This window comes from Nicotiana tabacum, chromosome 16 (assembly GCF_000715075.1).
Source record: "Nicotiana tabacum cultivar K326 chromosome 16, ASM71507v2, whole genome shotgun sequence".
In the NCBI taxonomy this organism is placed as follows: Eukaryota; Viridiplantae; Streptophyta; class Magnoliopsida; order Solanales; family Solanaceae; genus Nicotiana; species Nicotiana tabacum.
The window spans coordinates 62,795,480-62,817,609 of record NC_134095.1 but is presented as its reverse complement, the minus strand read 5'-3'; the positions used below and the strand labels follow the sequence as shown (position 1 = coordinate 62,817,609).

Genomic DNA, 22,130 nt, shown 5'->3' with positions numbered 1-22,130 from the left:
ATGTTCCTTATATTTACCTGATGTCCTTCTGTTATCATTTGATGTATCCCCGCAGCATGTTTCCCCCTCCCATTCTTAATTGTACATTCTTGCTTTTTATTTTCCGTTGTATATGATATAACTGCACAGGTTTATTTGGTAGTATGGTCCTAGCCTCGTTACTACTTCGTCGAGGTCAGATTAGGCACTTACCAGCACATGGGGTCGATTGTGCTGATACTACACTTTGCATTGTGTGTAGATCCTGGAGCAGCAGTTGTCGGACCGTAGCTTTGGGTGGCTACCTTCAGTCCATTCGGAGATTCAAGGTAGTCCTGCAAGCGTCCGCAGGCCCTAGCGTCTCCCTCTATCTTTTGATCCTGTTTCATTTATGTATTTCAAAAACAGTGTTGCATTTATTTTTCGGACTTGTTTGTAGTATTCCTAGACCGTCTGTGAAGGTTTGACACCAGTCCTGGGTAGTCTTTGTCTAAGAAATTGTATTGGAAATATTTAAATGGTTTTATTGTTTCTTCCGCTTGTTTAAATTCCGCTGTTTATAACTGTTGGTTCACAATTATTAAAGGATTAAAAATGGGAAAAAGGTAAATTGTTCAAACGGTTGGCTTGCCTAGCTTTCACTAGTAGGCGCCATCACGACTCTCAAGGGTGGAAAGCCTGGATCATGACAATAACAGTGTGGAAAGAAGAGAGATACGAGATGTTTGAGGAATCTTTTGGCCTCTTCAATGTAGAACAACAATGTATCTTTTTGTAATGCAATCAATGAATAAGGCGTTTCTAGTATATTTTTTCAGATAAATCTTTTACAAAGTGTTCCTCTGTCTCTTTTCGATCCCCCTTCTCTTTACTAACTCTTCTTCTTTATAAGGGACAGTCCCCCAAGAAACGCTAAAAAGTACAACATAAAGGATATTTGAAAAATATTTTCTTACTGTCTCCCCCTAAGTTTACATTACCGTTAAAACCTCATTTCGACCAACCGTTCTTGGTCGTCGTCCTTTATCACGACGACCATTAGACATTGCGTCATGATAACCTCGTCCTCGGTCCTACTCGGTTATTGTCTTGGTTCTCAAATTTGGACCCATACAATGACAAACTGAGGGAAGATATACATAAGCAATATTTTCGGGTAAGATAGAAATAGAATAGATAATAAAAAAATTTATTTACAAAATATTGTCAGAAATTGAATCATTTTAGTTTTTAAAAAAAAAATTCTGGGCAGTTAATTAAAATTAGTAAATTTACATTTATCTAAAAAAATGATACGAAGATACTAGGAGCCAAAATAATTAAAATGAAAATATACGATTAGTAAAACCTTTTAAGAAAAACATTAGTATGAAATAAGACGAAATAGGCATATATAAAATTATGGATTAGAAAACTAATTTGCCTGTATATTTTTACAGAGCGGCCAATGTTGTAATAAAAAACATTTTCTTTGAACAAGATGAAAATTGTTTAAATTTATGGATAAGAGAATTGGAAAAAGATGATTTAAATAGTTACACAAAAGATACTCGACGTTGGTATAAGGATATTCTTTTAAACTATTCACTATGGTAATCCGATTAGCCACACGCGAGATCACTCTGTGTATCCTGCAAGCCCCAACAGTACACGATATTTAAATCTTGTATTTCTCTTTTTCATCAAAAGTTAAATTATCATGTTATCCCCCCCCCCCCCAACCCCTAATCTAGTAGGTGAAACATGAACAAACCTCTCACAGTAAGCAATTGTCTTATTTCCTACTACGACATCAAAAATAAGGGGCGAAAGATTCAATCAACTAAGTATTACCTCTTCTACAAAAGTATTAAACCATACCACCCAAACAGCTTAGTTGGTAATAAACTAATAATTATCCAGAAATTTAAATAGTTATATAGCAACTTTTAGTTTGTCCGTTAAAAAATATTTCGTCTATTCCACAATGAAGTAAAAGTCTGTATTATGTTGATTAACACATTTAAACTTCCGGGTAAATTTTGATATCAGTTCTTTCATTTTATTTTATATGTGACACACTTTTTCTTATTAGTCTGTTCAAAATAATAAATATTTATATTTTAAAATAATTTAATTTTAAATATTTTATTTTATTCATTTTATTCTTAATTATTTTTTTTTCATAACCACATAAATTGAGTCCCACAAAATCTTTTATCTTTTTAAGCTTTTAAGATGACAATTGTATATCGAATCAAACTACATAGCAACAACAACAACAACAACAATGACCCATTAAAATTCCACTAGTGAGGCATGAGGAGGATAATGTGGACGCAGACCTTACCCCTACCCCGAAGGAATAGAGAGGTTGTTTCCGAAAGACCCTCGGCTCAAGAGGACAAAAAAGACAAAAGGAGACAAAATCAGTAACACCACAGAAATAATAGAAAAAATATGAACAACATGAAATCCAGAAGAAAAATACAAAGCAAAAGTAAAATAGTATCCCTACCAAACTAATCCCACAAAATTATGGCACAAGGCAAGACTCAGCTAGCTCCTAACCTACAACCTTAATATTCGACCTCCACATGTTCCTATCAAGTGTCATGTCTTTGAAAATCTGAAGCCTCGCCATATCCTGTCTGATTACCTCCTCCAATACTTTTTAGGCCGCCCTCTACCTCTTCTCGTGCCCTCCACAACCAGCCATTCGCACCTCCTTACCGGAGCATCTGGGCTTCTCTAAAAAACTACATAGCAATAGTACAATGAAAAAAATATTCATTATAGCTAAAAAATTATGAAAAACTCATAGTAAAAGAAAAAAAAAACCTATTTGACTTTCAATAGCAATAGTACTGTGTACAACACAAAGGGAATTAGTTATTTTTTCAGGCAGGGAGTCAATTAGTAACTTTTAACTTTTCCAAATCTTTTGCATAAACAAATTTATCCTAGATATTCCCAAAGGAGGTGAACCCCACGCAACTCCATCTCGCGTCAATACAACCTCCTCACCCTCACCCCGAAATGCAAGTACAAAATTTACATTTAAATTGTGGTGCCTCGTTTCGTAAATAGTACCAAAAATCAAGGGTAAAATATACTCCTTCTCCTCTTTCCGACCCCTGAACGGCAATCCGACCACTCCACTCTCAATACACCTATATATCTACCAAAACTCTTTCTGAATCTCTCTCTCTCTCTCTCACACACAGTATACACACACGCACACCACATTTTCTCTGCACTCCGTCGTCCACCAATGCCGCCTTCAACCACCGCCGTCCCCGCCGTAAGTAATGATGTGGACCCTACAGTCTGGAAAGCAATCGCCGGCAACTCTGTCCAAATCCCAACCGTCGGTACCAGGGTTTACTACTTCCCGCAAGGACACGCCGAACACGCCAACTGTGGGTCCCCTATTTTCCTCTCCTCTCTTATCCCTCCGTTTATTCTCTGTCGCGTACTCTCCGTCCGTTTTCTCGCTGATTCCGTTACCGACGAGGCTTATGCTAAAATTTTCCTGCTTCCTATTAACCAGAGTGAGGATAATAACAACGTTGCTGTGAATATGAATGGTGACGAGGAGGATGCAGAAAACGAAGTCGTTTCATTCGTTAAGATTTTAACACCTTCGGATGCCAACAATGGGGGAGGTTTTTCTGTGCCACGGTTCTGCGCTGATTCGATATTCCCTAGGCTCAATTTCGTGGCTGAACCGCCGGTTCAGAATTTGTCTATTCGCGATATTCATGGTTGTATATGGGAGTTTCGGCACATTTATCGTGGCACGCCCCGCCGGCATTTGCTAACTACCGGCTGGAGCAAGTTCGTCAACAGTAAAAAGCTCGTCGCCGGTGATTCCGCGGTTTTCGTACGGAAAATTAACACCGGAGAACTTTACGTCGGAGTCCGACGAGCCACACGAGGAAACGACATTTGCGAGAGGTGGAATTCTACTGTTTTGAGAAGTACTGAACAAACCAGTAGCGGTGGGGAAGTTCGTTGGAGGACTGGGCAAGGGCGTGTGGCGACGGAGGCGATTGTGGAGGCAGCAGAAATGGCAGCACGGGGAATGGCGTTTGAGGTGTCGTGTTATCCTCGGGCAGGCTGGGCAGATTTTGTGGTGAGAGCAGAAGCAGTAGAGGCGTCGTCAACTGTGTTTTGGACCATCGGTACGAGGGTTAAGATGGCTGTGGAGACGGAGGATTCATCTAGAACGGCTTGCTTTCAAGGGACTGTTTCGTCTGTCAATTTGCCTCGAAGTGGCCCATGGCGTGGTTCTCCATGGCGAATGCTTCAGGTAAGTTATGATTCTGTTGCTATCTGTTGATTTATTTCCGATTATGTCTATAAATTATAGTATGAATTGCAGACTAGTTATAATTATTGTCATTTGAGCATGGAACTGTTTATGGTACTGCATTGGTGTCCTTTTCTGATCAAAGCTGTTGTTATCGTATCTGACGTCAAGGGACGTTGTTATCATTTCACACATAGTTGTTGCTTTCTGGGAATGAGCAGTTTATTGTTCAGGTGAGCTTTTAAGCGGGTTATATTAGTTTTGGACATGGGAAAAGTGCATTGGTGTTGCATACGTGGAGGATTTTTAGTACGTCACATGATAATCAGGTTTAGTTTGAGTAAACCAAACTTTTTTTTGTGTTTGAAAATGGTAACAGTCTGTTCATCAGCATTACAGTTCAAGTAAACAGAGTCTTGTTCATCTTACAAGAACTATTTTGAGTAAACCAAACTTAAGGGCTCGTTTTGAGTGTTTTCTCTATCCGTTTGCAATGACTTGATACAAAATTTCTAAAGGAAGAGATTCTAGTCCTTAAGCACTTACGCAATTAAATTTTGTTGAGGATGCAGCAATTAATTGCTACGATTGTGTCTGAATAGTCATGTCATTCAATGCAATTGAAAGTTTATGGAGTTGATAATTTATGCAGCTAGCATAATGGTGAATCTCAATCGGTTATGCTGTTAATGGAGTGTAAACTGCAGAGTCCTTGGGACTTTTAGGTGATCCGTGATAATAAGGCTAACTTTCTTTCAATAATTGTAATCGTCTTTTCAACCTCATTTACAGGAGGAAGTAAAAAAAAATTTCCCGGTTACATTAGTTCTGGTTATTCCTACTTATGCATTTACTTCATCCAATGATTGGTTTGAAAATTTCCTGGTTCGGCCTAGTTTCGTGCTTGGGCTTAATGTTGTTCATTAGAATAAATGAGCTTGTTGTATTTACCATCTCTCTTAGTGAGCACTGGAACTCCATTTTCTTTCCGAAGAAGTGTTCTATGCCTAAAACAAATGACATAAGTCAACTGAATATATGTTTTATCTTTTTTGAGGAAATGAGTTCATATTCTGCTTGAAATATTTACATTTCGCAAAAAAAAAAGAAAAAAAGGAAGGTTATATTCGGTAGCTTAAGTGGAATACTCTGGTCCTTTTCTTTTTTGATTGGTAACAGTGTATATTATAGAAGGACAAAGGAAAGCTCAGAGATCAGCTACTTTTTAGTGAGAGGAGCTCATCTTGGAACCTATCAAAATTAAAAAGATAAAAAAGTGCTTACAGAGATCAACTGACGTGTTTTTGGTTTCCGAGTGTAGCTTCATTTATTTGTATTTGATGTTTCTCATTTTATGTAGAATAAACTTCTTTAATGTTACCTCTTCTATCCCTGTATAGCTTCTAATTTACCAATTGTACAGCTTGTAATTGTCAGGTATATTGCTCGCACAATATTGTTTTGTTCATATAGCATATATATTAATTGTTCTAAATCAATTAAATCTCCTGCTAAGTGGTTAATAGTTATTAAGTTTTTTACTTATATTTTTGATGCCGAACACTCAAATGGGTGGCATGGCTAACATGGACATCTGTTAGGTATACACACAACGTGTGCAAGGCAATCTATCTGCTGTGATCTGTCCATTCTTCATGCTGTTTATCTTTTGGACATGGAGATGTTTTCCCTATTTAACAGAACCTCTCTAAAGAAGAGTAAGAATGGGAAGAAAAGATATTAGGATTAAAAAGATATAGAAACAAGCGAAGACCATTTCTAGAGAAGAGTAAAAATGGGGTGAAACGATATTAGGATTGCAAAAATATTGAAACAAGTGAAGACGGTAATACCAAATTATTGGAGCAAAAATACGACAGGACTTCAGAGACAGTGAGAGATTCCCTTTTTGTTTCTCAATAAAACTCAGCCAGACCAAATAGATCTGCTCCAGCCAAATGTTCAATCAAATTATAGTAAGTGATAAATTTAGTCTACGGAGTAACAAAAACTAGGAAAGAAGATTGAATCCATTATGGAACCAACAACCCCTTGTCCCCCCAAAGGAAAAGCAAAAAAAGAAAGAAAGAGAAACAAATCACCATTGATTGGCATAACATACTGGGAGTCTGCAAGATTCTACGATTAGCTTTAGAAGGTACAAAGAATATTTGCGGAAGATAGAAGAGATCAAGTTCGCTCCAGCTTTGTCTTGAAGATATTTAACACTAATGGCTGACGTGTTTGAATTGTAGCTCAGAAAGGTAGCAGAAGAAATTCAATCATTATCTAGAGAATGACTTGGGATGGAATTATATTGCAAACAAGATCAAAAAATTTGTCGAGAAGAGTCCACCATAATGAAGCTCCTCCATAAACCCTCCAAGTTTAGGACAGGGAGAAGGCGCTGACCTCCTAATCTAGCTCTAAATAGTTAAAACCAAAAAGCCCTTATGAGGAGGTCCGTGTAGCTAATTGGGAGCAAAGTTGCATGATCCAGAGGGTGAAGCCCAAGCACTTTCTCGAGAAAACTGCACTCATGCTAACCTAAGACTGCTAATAGCAGGATGAATGTGAGAGAAAGAAAATATGCTCTACTCCACCTTGAAGTGTCTTTTCGTTGGGTCTATATTAAAGAAGTGTTTGTTAATGGGGTTAAATTAAAGGAAAGTCTTGAGGGTTTGATCTTGCAGAACTCTAAGGTGTCGTGTGGTTTGCAAACATTTTATTTTTTGCATTATAATGTTGGGATTATAATACAGGAAATAATTGCGGGACTATATAATGGATATATACATTTTTTTAGATGTTTGGTTCATTAGATTAAAAGGGGACATGCAAGGTGTAATATAAAACATGAGTTTGGTTTTACTTTAGATGAATTTAGATAATCTGTTATTTCCAATTTTAAATCTCGCTTTCTTAAAGGACTTTGGGAGACTTTGGAGAAGGGTATTTTTATTTGATTGTTTTATATTGTTATCCTTATTTCAACCACATGCCTCGAAAAAATCCCACATTTTATCCCGGAACTTTCCTTGTCCTTCAATTAGACAGCTCATAAAGGTCCTTAGGTTAGAACATAAAAAGCCAATAGGAAATATACATATATCATCCGCGACTGGATTGATTAATAATTCTATTTAGGTAGTCTCGTCAAAGTTCCTTGATGTCATTGTGATTACAATTGGTCATCCGGCGAACTTGTAATCTACTTTTGTGATATGTAATGGACATTGTTTTGGCTGGATAGGAATGAAAACATAAGGAGGATTTTTTCAATCACATAGTTTTGGCCTTTCGCAGTTGTTGAACATTAAAAGATATAATTAACCCATTCCTGCACGGGGGCACGTATATTTTACCTTAATTAGCCCTTGTGCTTCTTCTGGCCATTCCTGAACCCAGTTTTGTTGACATTATCCACCTCGGTGTTAGTGTTCTCTCTTTGGAACACTCTCTAATAGTGTAAGTGGTCATACAACTATAATACTCAATGTGAGTCAGCGTCAAATCTCACATGGAGCAATACTAGTACTAGGGAGAATCGGATTGGTAGTGGAGTTATCAACTTTATGCTAAATAAAAAATTGGAGTTACTACCTAAGGTAAACGTAAATTATCTAGGATAGTAACTAAAATGATCAGCGACGTTAACAAGATTTGGGAGAGCAAGGGATTTAGAATTTAGGATTGCAAGCTCACATTAAGTGTAATTCAATTTATTACCTAATCTCTCACCAATTATGCTTGAGTCAATCTCATCAGCCTTGAATTCTCTATAATTAGATTAGATTTTTAATTACCCATTAATATCTCCGATAATTAACGGGTTTATCCTAGTTAACTCTCCCGAGTTCAACCAAGAAGCATTAAGTTCATCCAATTATGGCTACATAGTGAAAGGTCTTCTCCGTTGTGTCAATCAAAGTAGTTTAGATTATATTAATCCTTTGAGTAATTATAGCCTTGTTGATTAATCTAGACCCAATTTTAAATTTTTTTCTTCCGATTTCAAACCAAAGTAAATGAGGTTTCAAGAATTTATTCGCTCAAAGAATCCATACAATGCAAGATTAATCAAATAACTATTAACCCAAACACACTAGGTAAGAATTAAATTAAAATGTAAAATAAACAAGAAGTTTGTTTGCTACACTAGTTGTGGAGTTAATATAACAATCCATCTTCCAATCCATACACATCTTCCAAATATGAGAATAACAACTATGATACGAAAGATAAAGAGAAAGAAAGATTAGAAAAAGTCTAAGCATTGCGCCATATTCAATCCAAGGGGCAGGATGATAAGAAAACAGATCTTGCGCCTAACTTAACCCCAAAAGTTAGCTCATTATGTGAGGATTGCTCAAAGATCATATAAGAAGACTAATTGTCACATCCACCACTGATGTGAGATACTAACCCCTCTCACATCCAGACTTGGAAACTGGAGCTTGGACAACACAATATGAGGTCCAATATCGGGTAAACCAAGTATAGAGATGGGGTTGGCTCTGATACCATGATAAGAAAAGGATCTTGGGCCCAATTCAACCCCAAATGCTAGCTCATGAGGGAGGATTGCCCAAAGATCATATAAGAAGACAAATTACCACATCCACCACCGATGTAAGATACTAACACAACACACTTGAATTTTGCTCCCAAGCTCTGAGTCCCAGCTATATCCAAAGATAGCTTTCCCCTAAGATGAGTATTTATATGATTGTTAATGACCTACAAAATTCCACCAAAAGTACCCCTCCGTCCACTTTAGTGCTGCAATCTCGGGCCATAGGCTGTGATTGCAGCAATAGGCATATTCCCGATTTAGACCAAGTCTCTTTGTGCTGCGATCACGGTTAAACGCCTGTGATCAGCTATGCTTCTTTTTCCAAATTTGACCATTTCCCTATATGCCGTGATCCGACGCATGCCCTGTGATCACAGCAACACTCGGATTCTTCCGGTTTCTTCTTTTGGCTTGTTATTTCTTGTTCCATTCGAAACTTTCGCCGGATCACATAAAATCTGAAAATGCACACAATCTTTGATTAATGCTCTAAATTCTTCAACTGAAACACCAAATCTTAAGTAAATGATACTTATAAGTTGGTTTTGCACCACTGACTTTTGTCCTGTTTTGTTAATAATTTCTGTATTTGCTTCATCAAGATAATTTCTGTATCTGTTCCCCACTTGGTCGGTTGACAGCGCTGCTCTAATGCACTTTCCCTGTCATCAAACTTTTGGGGATAAAGTGCGCTGTTCGTTCTCTAACTGTTTATACCTCATACTCATGCTTCACCCACCAAACTGCTTCCTGAGGCTTTTTACTCCTCCAAGCTCCCTATCCATTTGGTTTGCTATCAATTGACAAAATATTCTTTTGTTGGTTTTCTATCACATGATATTCATTTTTTTTGCCTTCCTCTTTGCTTACATGAATCCTCACCCGACCTTCTCTATTTTTCTTCTCTCTTTATGTGCTTCCTGCCACTATGATGTCTCACTTTTTGAAAGGTTTATAGCTGCCACAGTTTTTCACGTCTCTTTCCCACTACCCAGTCCTCACCAGCAGTTCATCTTGCGCGAGTCTTTTTCTTCCCAATTAATTTTACAACAAAGTATTAAGGGCAATACTTTTAAAACCTGGAGGACCTAATTGTGTTTCTGGTGGATCTCATAACTTAGAAAGGTAGAGGAAAATGTGAGAGAATGCTAACAATCTAATATCTATGAATTCTGATGACGAAGAACTGTAAATCTGAGGGAAATGATTCATTTTTATGCATGCGGAATAAGTATATGATATTAAATAAGAGAATTTCAGCTAATTGCAACTAGATTGGTAGCTGGAGAGAAAATCTCAACTACTAATATCTTTGCTTACCATACTGATTTTAACATCTTATTAATGCAAAGGACATTGAGCATAGAAGTATTATATCTATGGAAGGTCCATATCTGTTATGGAAAGGCAAAAGAATTATAATTAATATCTTGGAGGAAAAATAAAGGAATGATGATAATACATTGATAATTGATTTGTCATTGATGGAACAATGATGAGGGGTATGCTTATTGAGCAGTAACCTCTTATGATACTACATGCTTGCCATGTCTTTTCAGCACTATGATTGTACTTCTACAATTATTTGCCTTTTCTTTTCTTACTTGGTCGCGAGCCAATGTTAAACTGATATTCAGGATTATTTTTTCTTCAGATTTTGCCCTTTGAACTGTAAATTTTATTGAGTCTTGCTAAACCAATATGAGTGTCCTCGCAATCTATAGAAAGAGAGAAGTTAGGAGTTAGGACAATGTTCAGTCCGTATTCAAGGCTACGAATTACCATAAAGTTCAAATGGGAGCTTGGTAGTGGTTGAGGGAATGAAGATGCCAAAGGAGAGGAGGAGAAGAAGAGAATAAAGAAAAAGTTGGGAGTTGGGTAACAACAAGAATAGAAAGATGAGAAAGAAAGGAAAAAGAAACTCTTGCTATTAGCATTTAGAGTAAAAGTCAGCAGATGGTGTGGGTTCTGTTCTCACATTAGGTGGTGCTTACATCTCTCACTTATTAGTGCGTCACAATTGTTTTTAATAAGTTCTGAGTTGTCTTAAGGGTAAGTAGTGCATGTACTAGGCTCTTTAATTGCACAATTAATAGAGCCTGTTATGCTGTCTCAATATCTTTCAAGCTAATCTTTGCATTTTATCTCTACATTTATTGAGGTTCTTTTTGCTCTAATCAGCCCCCAGTCTATGGATCTCATATTTAGAAGTGCGTACCAAATTTGCAGTGCGTCCTTTTATGGATTTCCCTAATAATTAAGAACTAGGATAACTATCTTTTTAATATGGTAAATCTACACCCCCACCCTCCCCCATCCCCGTTCTGCCTAGAAATCAACCGTGGCCATTTCCCACTTTAATCTCTTGCTTGGCTTGAACTCCCAACCTCTTGGTTGGAAGTGCTGTTGGCATTGGAGCAACCTCACCAGTCATTGTGAACTGGTATGACTCAACTACTATAAGTTGCCAAGTCCAGAAGCATTGCCCATTTGGCTTCTCTCTTTATGTAATTAATAGAGCTATTATTTTCTCCTTGGCTATGGTTTGCTTCCAAGCCGCATTTTCAGGTCAATCTGATATTATTATGATTTCCATTGCAGATCACTTGGGATGAACCAGAAGTTCTTCAGTATGCTAAGAGGGTGAATCCTTGGCAAGTTGAGTGTATTCTTCCAACCCCGCAGCTTCATTCCGGATTTCCTCCATCAAAGAAGATAAAACTGCCAAATGGGTTATTACCTGATGGAGAGGAAAAATTCTTCTTCCCTATGACAGGGCTGAGTAATCCTTTGATTGGACTTTGTAGCCCATCATTGGGCAATTATACATCTTTTCCTGCGGGCATGCAGGGAGCCAGGCAAAATCAAATTTGTGTATCAAGTTTATCCAATGTTAAAAGCAATAACAACCTTGGGTTGGGCACTGACAATAGCTTAGATGAAGAATTCAAGCCAAAGCTTGAGAGTGTATCCACCAAGCTGAACATTGGCAGTTCATATTCAGACAACTTCTCTCCGGATAGTCAGAGCAGTGTACATTTTTGGGACAATGAGCTGGTTACAAAACCGGGTTCCAGCTCCTTGACAAAAGTTCGTGTCAATTCTTTCCAGCTATTTGGTAAGGTCATCCATGTTGAACCTGTTGAAGGAGGTTTTGATGGTTTTGGTTGCTCTGAAAATGATAGCATTGAAGTGTTTAAAGAGATAGATGGTGCAGTCAAGTCTAACATTTCTCTGAGTAAACCTTATATCGAGCTGTTTGACAGTCTTGATGTCCAACACCAAAGAGCCTCAGCTGTCGAAGCATGTTCCTTATGAGATAGCTATGATCCGTAATTACCATCAATCAGAAAGCTGTACAGGTAAAGTACTACTTGACTGGACTATGCCTTGACAGAACAGAAAGAGCTACTAGAACTTGCAGATTGATATCTTTACACTTTCTACTATATATCAGATATTCATTTCTGGTTCATTTTATTTATATCTGAAGATATGAGATTTTCGAGTACTAATATTAAGAGTGATCCTTCAAAATTTCTTTTCTAGCCTGCCTGATAGCAGGTGGAAATGGATCACCAGTTGCTACAATTACCTATTATTCTTGTGTTAAGAAATTAAGGGAACTCCCATTTTTCACTTTTGGATGGTGGGCATGATTAGAAGTTTGGGATATTAAGGTTATTGCTAAGAGGGTTTTAAGAAACTCATGAAATTGAGATAATGTTATGTTATAATGGTAATTTCTGGTTCTTTTTATTTTAAATCTGAAGAAGTGAGATTTTCAAGTACTAATCTTAATGTTTATATTGCTCTTAACTGAGACGACCTGGTAGGCCAGTGGAAACGGATCACTGTTTGCTACACTTACTATCATTCTTGTCTTGATGATTAGAACTAAAGAGAATTTCCATCTTTTGCTCTTGAAGGGTTGGCATAATCAGCAGTTTGGGATATTCTGGTTACTGCTCAGAGGAGTGTAAGTAACTTCATGAAATTAAGATTTTGGAGTTTGAAATTCTCTCGTGTTGTAGCTTGGTTTGTGTCCTGGTGCAGCAAAAAAGTTACTTATATTCATTTTCTGCTGTGTGCATGAACTAGTAGGTTTTGAATCTGTAATGATTTCACGTTAGGCAACACTTGAGTAGTTGTAATTGCTATCTTACTAACGATTTAACAAACAATTGGATATTTTGGAGTTGGGACGTGTCTGTCTTCCCTTAGTTGAAGTTTTCGATTACAGTTTGATTATGGACTTAATTTCAGCTTGGTGATTCTTCATAACGTTGTGCTTGCAGTAGCCTTTCTTTAATCTCTTGTAATTCTTTGCAGGTATCCAAGGAAGGAGCGGATTCCAGCAGTGGTTCCATTGTGGATTTTTGCTTTCCCGTGGAGATTCAGAACTAGTGCAGGCTTTAGTCTAAAATGTTAGAGATGTCAAGTAAATATGTGTTTGCTTGATAATGATGCCAGTACATGAGATTGTATTCTATATGTTCCTGTTAATACGTAAATAACCTAATGTCCAGTTAGCCTTTTAGATGCAAAGTTAGAATTTGCTATGGATGGTAGATGCTTTTTGATGGAGTTTTAACAAATTTCGCATGCTATCTACGTTAACCAATATTTCGTTTCCAGGTTTGAATACGTTTTACCATTTCCAAATTTCACTAGTGATACATGCCTTTTTTACTTTCAAAATGCACTTATAAATCCCCTTGGAACTTAATTACCAAAAAAAGTTCCCCTTGGAACTTTCAAATTGTCTACTCAAAAGGAAACACTTGTCACAGCTGCTTCCACTCTGAATATAAATTTCTCCCTCGGCGTTATTTATTATTATAAGTTGGCTAAATTAGTTTCTAAATTTATCCCTTGAAATAAAGGGTTGTGTTTACCTTTTTGCATCTCTCTTTCTCTACTGATTTGTTTTATTACTTATTGAATATGTCCAGAATATTGTTCTGAGGAGTGAGGACCACAGCTTCTATGTGATACACGCCAGTTAATTATAACAAAATGTATTATGCATTTTAGGATGTTATTGTCACTTAAACCAAGTCCCTCCTGTAGTCCGACTTAAAATAAATATAAGTTACAGGGAATATAGTCCTAATCATAATGCACCCACTATAATTCAGTAGTATCAAAATCTCCTACAACCAATGGATCGGATCAGTATACCTCATGAGTCGTGAACCTCAGACCTAAACTTTGGTTGTGTTTGGTACCTTTTCCATGGAAATTATTTTTCTAGAAAATGTTTTCATAAAAAATGAGTGGTTTTATTAGTTATTTCTCCTTGTTTGGTTGGTGAGTGGAAAACATTTTCCGCAAAATATTTTTTTATGCTACTCTCCTTGCCCCCTCCCCCTTCTCCCATCTCCCAAGTCTCTAAACATTCATAAAAAATCCAAAGGAACTACTAATGTGCTGCTTTATTTTTTTTACGCAAAAATAATATTGAAATTTGTATTCCATAACTAAAAAGAAATACTCCTTTTTTGGTCGAAAAAAAAGTACTCTTTCTAAGACATGAAAATAAAGTACCCAATTTATTAAAATAAAAAAATATATTTTTTCTACATCATGAAAAGAAAATACTCACTTTGTTGAAATAATTTTTTTTTAATCATGAAAAGAAAGTATTTTTTTTGACATGAAAAAAATACTTTTTCTAAATGAAAAGAAAGTATTTTTTTGTTTAAATGAAAAAAAATACTTTTTTATATCATGAAAAAAAATATTCATTTGTTGAAATGAAAAAAAAAACTATTTATATCATGAAAGAAAGTACTATTAATAATATTTTTATTTAGGGCAGGGTGAGGGTGGGTAGGGGTGAGGGTGAGGAAGGTTGAGAAGGAGTTTTGGAAAATGTTTTCCTTTTCTTGACAGTAGGGGTGTTCAAACCGAACCGGAAAACCGCACCAAATCGAAAAACCAAATCAAGCCGATTAAAAAACCCGACTAGATTTGGTTTGACTTGGTTTGGTATTGAATAAAAAAACCCGAACCAAACCGACATATAAATATATAAATTTTGTTTATATGTTTAAGAGTTTATAGTGATTTTTCTTTAGAAAATGTAGAAATATTTGGGATCCTCTCATGTATTAACCCTGAAAGCATAAATTAACGAAAAATTATTGTTAGATGACTAAGAAAATAACTATCATGTGTTACTAAAAAAATTCTCCTATTAGAATATTTTAATAGATCATATGTTTGTCATTTTTTTCCATATTTACTAAACATATTCACTTATCAAAGCTTTATCTATAATTTTAACAAAGTAAGATTGAAGTAATATTCATGTAATAAAAAAACCCGAAAACCCGAAAACCCCGACAAAATCGAACCAATCCAAACCGATATAGTTGGTTTTGGTAAAAACCGAACCAACCCGGTCCATGTACATCCCTACTTGACAGGGAAAATACTTTTCCTCTAATTGGAGGAAAATGAGTTCACGAGGAAAACATTTATTTTTTCCTTGACTTCCATAGTCAAAATAAATAAATATAAAATGTGTACTAATTCCCACTCAGGCAGAGATAAACTGCATTTGTGAAGGCAGAGACATAGTCTTAGCTGTCCTAAGCTTTTCCATAAAAGGCAATAGCACCAAATTAAAGTTGCATTAGCCTTGACAAATGATATGGTATCTTGTCTGATGGAGTCGGAATTCTCTTTTCCTGATTCATCCAAATTTTGGAAAGATTAATGGTAATGCCCAAATTTTTGTCTAAGCTACCTAAAATTTTACTAGTATATAATGCCCAAATGATGACAAGGTAAAAGTGAACCTTGTGGGCTGTCTGTCCTCTAGACCTTGTTGATTAAATCAATGATGATTTTGTTGGTAGCCCGGCTTGTCCATGTTCTTATGTATAGTAGTAGAGTTCAATTAATAAACTGATGTGCAAAGGCCTGAGCTTGTCTAGAAATGAATATATTGCGTACATCGATCGGCTATGATCATTTCTAGAATTTACCAAATCTAAAACTCATTTGGTTCTTAATGAACTAGATCATATCATGCTATCTAACTGTCACCATCATGCAGGATATTTGAAACTATACATTGCAGGATCGCTGCTATTAGGCCTCCATCTTGATATTCAGTATGTCATTCATAGGAGATGCAGAGCATTACAATCGAATGTTCAGCCCTAAAAAAAGCATCACAAACAGCTATGCTTTAGCAATCAGAGATATCTGCCAAAATTTGTCAGACTAGCTCAGCCGCGGTTGAAACATGGCATCGTAAAAAAACGAAAAAAAACAATAACCTCTAGGATAGGTATCATTAAGACCAGAATAGGAAGCAGGGACAACAGGAATGACATGAATATCGCAGAATTGACAAAATAAAACTCATTCCATTCTAACTGTGCTTTTACTGCAGTAATTTTGAGATCAATCAAATTACCATTAACACAGAAAGATTAGTTCCTAGCTTCCCAAATTAGTCACAACTTAAAGGTAGACAACTCAAGAAGTTATTCTAAGTTCCGCCTTTTTTTTTTCGGCAGGGCACGCGATTATCAGATTTACGACCACATTCCATTATATTTGGAACATAAGAGTACTATACGAATTACGATGGAGGTTAGGCCACCTCTTAGAAGAATTAATGTCTCAGAAGATGAACAGAAAATACAGATCAAATAACACGTCAATGGTTTCATTTTCTTGATGAGACATTACTACTACTACTACTACTACCATCATTCAGTCGCCGAACCTCTAACTGACAAGTCCCCCCACCCCCACTCCTTATACTTCTTCAAATCCAAGAGCTATTCCACGTAGGTGTAGCTCGCATAATGAAGGAACTAGGTAAAAACCTAGACTTAAAACTATGGACACTACGCCCCTCATTTGTTCTTGAAGATTTGCAAACTACAGATCTCACACAAAGAATCAGGAATTTTGCAATACGAAATGGTACAAACTAGTATAGCAGCCAGCAATAATGCAAGCAAGATTTCCTTAACCCCCAGCAGCATTTTTCTTCCCAACCTTTTTAGTTCAATAGAAGTCAGTCATTGGTATAAGCCAATAAACTCTGTTGGACTCTAAACCAAAGTAATTTCTAAAATTAGCTTTAGGGCATTCAGGAAAATTCCACGATTGAGCAATTAGGGGAATCTTTAGTTCTCCAAGATGTTTTTACTGAAAAACACATCAGGCTTTAACAAATTAACCAGAATAACATTAATAAGCAAGCAAAACCTGGGAGACATTACATGCCTCTAGCTAAAATTAAGGAGTCACTGGGAAACAGGAAGCAAGACAACATTGGAACAGCAAATTTTGATGCTATCATAAACCAAGCATCAACTGGGGTCTTCTTTATTTTGTACAGCACATGACTATATCCTATTGGGAAAATGATTTTTATTGGGCGTACTGATGGAAGGAGAACTGGTTTTCAACAGAAAAAAAAAATTTGATCAAGCTAGTGTCACGTTGCCAGATTCAGTAAATTTGACTTCTCAGAATGCAACATCTTGTTAAAAGAACATGAACATGTGCCAACCGTATCTGGGGGTTTATTTCAATAAGCATCAGATCCAGGTGCTCCAAAGAAATTCCAAAATGTATCATAATCCCTGCTTTTAATGAAACAGTCCAACTGTAAAATCAAATTATCGTACTTCACTTTAACATCTTGAACTAGCATCTAATAAAGCACAAACACTCATGTTGGAAGTACATACAGTTTTTTTAAAAATAAACAGTACATACACAGTAGTACTCGATTAAGGACCAACTCTTCTGTCATCCAGAGATGCATGCATAGTGTTGGATCAAATTATGTGAGATATTACCTTCATGAACTTTTCTGGCAAATAGCAACACCGACAAAAATAGAGAACAACGCCAAAAAAGCTCCCTTTCTTGAGAGCATCAACTCGGTCCAGGTCAAGGGCTTTGTAATCTGAATTAACACTTTCTGGAATTCTTCATGCAAAGCCGCAAGTGTGCCAGTGTTATCAATCACAATATCTGCCTTTGATCTCTTAAGATCCAGTGGCATCTGTGCATTTATCCTGCTCTTGGCTTCCTCCTCCGTCGAACCATCTCTCGTCATGAGCCGCTGCAGCTGCGTCTCAGGATCAACCCAAACGACAACAATGGGTTTAGTCCACTTATCCATCTTGGCCTCAAACAAAAGAGGAACATCAAGAACAATAATGGAGCAACCCTTCATCCATAGCTTCAAAACTTCCATTAAAATACCACGTGAGATAAATGGTGCTAGCAACCTGTGCAAACACAATTCCGAGTTCAAAACCTTATATTGGAACAAAAATCTTTTATGTCATATTGCACCAATTCAACTCTTGGGCAATCTGAAAAATTAGGCAAAAATATTATTTAGACAAAAAAAAAAAGAAATAAATTAGTAGCTTAACATATTTTGTCATTGAAGTACATTTTGCTGCTCCTTATCTTGTATCTCAAGAAGCCAAGATCTTTTTGAGTGTCAACTTCAGCAGAATTGAAAACTATTGCTACATTGCCATTGGATTGACCTCGCAAGCTATAGTGTACTCAACAAAGGCGAAATTGGTGCTGACATTGTAAAATTCCGAAAACGGCACAATGAGAAGGTAGGCCTCCTTTGCTACTAGCCATGTAAAGCATTCTACTTTATAGGTAGCTTTATTTCTCCAGATTTTCTTCCAAGGTCACAATTAGAAGGATGAAGGGGGTTTGGTCAAAGTGCTGCAGCTAAACTTTACGGAGAAGAGACAAGTGGATTTTCCCTTCCAAAGCAGGGTGTCTGCCTGCCTGGTTGAAAGGCGATACAACTGTTGAGGAGCTCTAGAAGAGGGAGCACCCTCCAAGTCCACACCTAATAGTTATTTCCAGCCCTGGTAAGATTTAATGTCTGCAATCACTGCCTTGGAACTGGAGGAGATGTTAAAGAGTTGAGGGAATTGCTTTTGGGAGAATAACCTAGCCTTATGTATTTCCAGAAGCTTATCTTACTCCATCCCCAACTTGAAAGCTAGCAAGAGGGTGAAACTTGTTCCATAGAGCTGATGTGCTTCCAAACTCCATGACCATGGTGAGAAGAGGGTTTTTTTGGTAGTGTCATATTTGGTCTTAATGGCATTTCTGCAGAGCGCTTTCTCTTCAAGATTGAGTGCAGATAATAAATTATCCTTTCTTACAGCAAATGTAGTTCTGTTAGCACAACTTAAAGTGAATCTCGTCTAACAAGAAAGCAGCAATCTTGCAATTATCTTCACATGCCTTTATGAATGGAGATAGCTTCAAGCACGAGGGATTTATTGGCCTTCATTTTTCAAAGAGCTACTAAATCGGCCAATCCAAAAAAGAGGATTACTTTTTACTGACCAAAGTCGAATAAATGTCATTGATAACAGCTGTTAGAAACATTTAGTTTAATATTCTGAAAGACAAAAGTTTGATAATTTAGTGTTTACTTGTAGTTTCTATTTCTCCAAGTTCATCCTTAATGTCACTCCCAAAATTGGTTGATGAGGAATCTCAAGATACAGAAAAAAATGTCTCGTTAGTGCGGAAAGAGAAACCAAGTTCTCAAGGAAACTCCAAATTCATCACAGCATAGCAAACCAGAATCAGCTATAGGAAGAAGTTTTTCAGATGCATAGTCTTTCTTTGTAAGTTTTGATTGTTTTAAAGGAATGGCCCTGAATCCTTTTTTATTAATGTTACTGGTGTTATCAAAGGCGAAAAGCGCAAAAAAGCTCTAAGGTCCTTTGGGGCTTTAAGCGCAAAGCGCAAATAAAGCGTGGGCTTTAATGAAAAAAGGCGCAACTGGAAAAAAAGTAAAAATATGCATATATAGTCCAAGACTAATAATATAAGCATGAATAACAAATATATGGACAATGAAATTGAAAAAAAATTACGATAAAGTGAGATATCAAATGTTTAATGTTGCATTTTCAGGATTACACTCATTGGCAAGGAAAAGTATGCCTTAGAGCCTTGATGCGACACTAAAGCACCCACAAAGCGAGGCGAAGCGCTCAACATGTTTTGAGCCTCGCTTCAGGCTTAAGTGCGCCTTTGACAACACTGTGTTACTCTGATGAAAATAAGAAAAATAGGGGGAAGTACTACTTTCCACTTCTTTTGGATTGACTATGGTATCCAATTGAAATACTGAATACAAAACTAATCATACGTGGATCATTTTCATAACAAACTTTACCTATTAAGAAGCTGACGCTTTCCTGGATCAGAGAATACTATTTGACCTAACTTTGCACGATCAACTTCTCCATTGTCCAGTAAGATGTCCTCACCAAATGCAGACACAACTTTTTTCCAACCACCAGTTCCTTTCTTCAAAAGGTTCTACATAATTTAATATTTTCAGTAAAGAGCTTTATCCAAAAATTTACACAAATTTTAGTGGTATGCCGAAATTCAACAGTTAACAATAACAAACCCAGTGTAATCCTTCAAGTGGGGCCTGGGGAGGATGACGTGTACGCAGACCTTACCCCTAGTTGTGAAGGTAGAGCCCAAATTCAACAGTTAATTAAACGTAATATTTTGAGACTATTTATACTTGATGTACTAAATAAACCCAGTAAAAGAACAGATAAATCAAGAGGAAAAAGTAGTTACACGAGCTACAATATCAGCATCGACAACAGGAATACCATGAGCTTTGAAAAGATTGGAGACAGTGCTCTTCCCTGAAGCAATTCCTCCAGTCAATCCGACTATCCTCATTCTTACTTCGAGAACAAATCAAGAAATGAAGAACAACTCTGATGCTGATCTCAGTTACTTCCTCTGCTGCTCACGATTCCATTGACCACCTAGCTTCTTGATTTCAAACTGGAATTTGACAAAAGTTGCCGCCAAGAACATTAAGTACATAATTTCTACTGCATACTAAAGTTTTCAAGCATTGTAAACACCACATGTCCCATCAGCAAAGGTAAAAACATTTTCAAGATTAAAAAAATGGACCTGTAATCCAAATTGGTGGAAAGCACACAAACATAAAGAAAGATTTCAATCATCTAATTAGCTAATATTCTTAGAGAAGTAATATTGTACCACTTAATCAATTAAATCATACATGCAAGCTCACTGCATCAGTGGAGAAATTTTGTTAGTTTACATATGAAATAAGCTAAGAAACTCAAAAACATAAAAGTGATTAAGTGAACAGAAATACAAGTAAACTCCTAGATGGTTTTCACTTTTCAAGAAAAACATATTCTCCTTTGATAAATATTTTTCAAGAAAAAACATATTCAATGGCAACTGTTGGATGATTTTCAAAAGAACATGATCAAAGAAAGCATATTCAACAAAAAAATAATCAAGCTAAACTTAAAAAGACGCTAAGGTGCCAGTGGCAAAAGGTGGAACTTTCCTCCTTGGTGGCAAGGGGTTGAACCCTATTGGCAACACATTTCGAAAAAAAAAATCAAGCTAAACCTTTACATCATTACAGTTTTCTAAGAGAAAGAAGCTGAAAATTTGAGAGAGCATACATTTTGCACCTCAACCTTCTGCTAATTAATACTCCTAGCTTATTAGAAGTTCTCTCTTAAAACCACTATTATATCATAATTAAGAAGAAAAAACAAATTTAAATGAGTAAATCAGAACTTGTTCCAGAATAGGTGGGGAAATGTCACAGTTTTCAAATGTTTGATACAGAATAAAATGCTTAATCTTTATGAATAAACAGGATGATAAAATTGGTAGAGATTGACAAAAGAAAGCAGTCCAAAGGTTTAGGATCAAATTTGTTAATTAGGAACCCTAGTTTATCCACCCAAAGATTGCAACGATGGAAAGGTCATAATGAGAACTATCGCTTCGTAATTAGTGAAGCCGTAAAAAGCGATGCAAAGTCGCAGAACCAATAAAAAGATGCCACGCAATTAATTGGAAGTGACAATTGAAGCGTCGATTCTATAATAGCGTTAATGGCGGCAAATATTCGCGCTTTAATAAAATCCACTTCCCAAGTGAATATTTTGTTGCTATCATTAAGTGAACATTTGTTTTCTCTAAGAAAAATAACAATAAATTGCTTCATATCGTAATGTGGAGTCCAAAACACTTTTGATATTTTTTTGGACAAAAACCACTTTTATACTGCTTAAAAAAAAGTTACATAAATGAGTAAAATGCAGTACTATACTGCGAACTACGTTAACGGAAATTAGTCCGTTAAAGTAAAACGCAGTATGGTACTGCGTTTTACTTTAAATTTTTTTTTTGTAATTCGCAGTA

General features: G+C 36.4%; 2 protein-coding genes across 6 annotated transcripts; one reads left to right on the top strand and one right to left on the bottom strand.

Annotated features, from left to right (window-relative positions):
• The first annotated feature begins 3,055 nt into the window (after window positions 1–3,055).
• LOC107765789 (auxin response factor 17) lies at window positions 3,056–13,485 on the top strand. Of its 3 annotated transcripts, XR_012700068.1 has the most exons (5): window positions 3,056–3,380; window positions 3,512–4,273; window positions 11,451–12,211; window positions 12,779–12,828; window positions 13,182–13,485. XR_012700068.1 is itself a non-coding variant. In XM_016584484.2 (3 exons), exons 1-2 carry the CDS (start codon window positions 3,233–3,235, stop codon window positions 12,165–12,167), a joined length of 1,758 nt encoding a protein of 585 aa, XP_016439970.1. In that variant the 5' UTR covers window positions 3,056–3,232; the 3' UTR covers window positions 12,168–12,211; window positions 13,182–13,485. The 3 variants fall into 3 exon arrangements, 1 of the variants encoding a protein (XP_016439970.1); XR_001643507.2 differs by having other exon boundaries at window positions 3,056–4,273; XM_016584484.2 differs by lacking the exon at window positions 12,779–12,828 and having other exon boundaries at window positions 3,056–4,273.
• Window positions 13,486–16,004: 2,519 nt separating this feature from the next.
• Window positions 16,005–20,903, bottom strand: LOC107765787 (dephospho-CoA kinase). Of its 3 annotated transcripts, none has more exons than XM_075232873.1 (4): window positions 20,496–20,898; window positions 20,074–20,219; window positions 17,690–18,127; window positions 16,005–16,024 (listed from the first exon to the last, which is right to left on the bottom strand). In XM_075232873.1, exons 1-3 carry the CDS (start codon window positions 20,601–20,603, stop codon window positions 17,692–17,694), a joined length of 690 nt encoding a protein of 229 aa, XP_075088974.1. In that variant the 5' UTR covers window positions 20,604–20,898; the 3' UTR covers window positions 16,005–16,024; window positions 17,690–17,691. The 3 variants fall into 3 exon arrangements, with proteins under 3 accessions (XP_075088974.1, XP_075088973.1, XP_075088975.1); XM_075232872.1 differs by lacking the exon at window positions 16,005–16,024 and adding an exon at window positions 17,372–17,470 and having other exon boundaries at window positions 20,496–20,897; XM_075232874.1 differs by lacking the exon at window positions 16,005–16,024 and having other exon boundaries at window positions 17,372–18,127; window positions 20,531–20,903.
• Window positions 20,904–22,130: the final 1,227 nt, after the last annotated feature.

What these genes read in the sequence shown, in the direction of transcription:
- LOC107765789 (XM_016584484.2), top strand. Translation starts at nt 3,233, where the DNA reads ATGCCGCCTTCAACCACCGCCGTCCCCGCCGTAAGTAATGATGTGGAC. An exon ending in CTCCATGGCGAATGCTTCAG is followed by an intron (nt 4,274 to 11,450) that starts GTAAGTTATGAT and finishes TTTCCATTGCAG; the next exon opens with ATCACTTGGGATGAACCAGA.
- LOC107765787 (XM_075232873.1), bottom strand. Translation starts at nt 20,603, where the DNA reads ATGAGGATAGTCGGATTGACTGGAGGAATTGCTTCAGGGAAGAGCACT. An exon ending in ATGCTGATATTGTAGCTCGT is followed by an intron (nt 20,220 to 20,495) that starts GTAACTACTTTT and finishes TAAATTATGTAG; the next exon opens with AACCTTTTGAAGAAAGGAAC. An exon ending in AAGCGTCAGCTTCTTAATAG is followed by an intron (nt 18,128 to 20,073) that starts GTAAAGTTTGTT and finishes GTGTTTGCACAG; the next exon opens with GTTGCTAGCACCATTTATCT.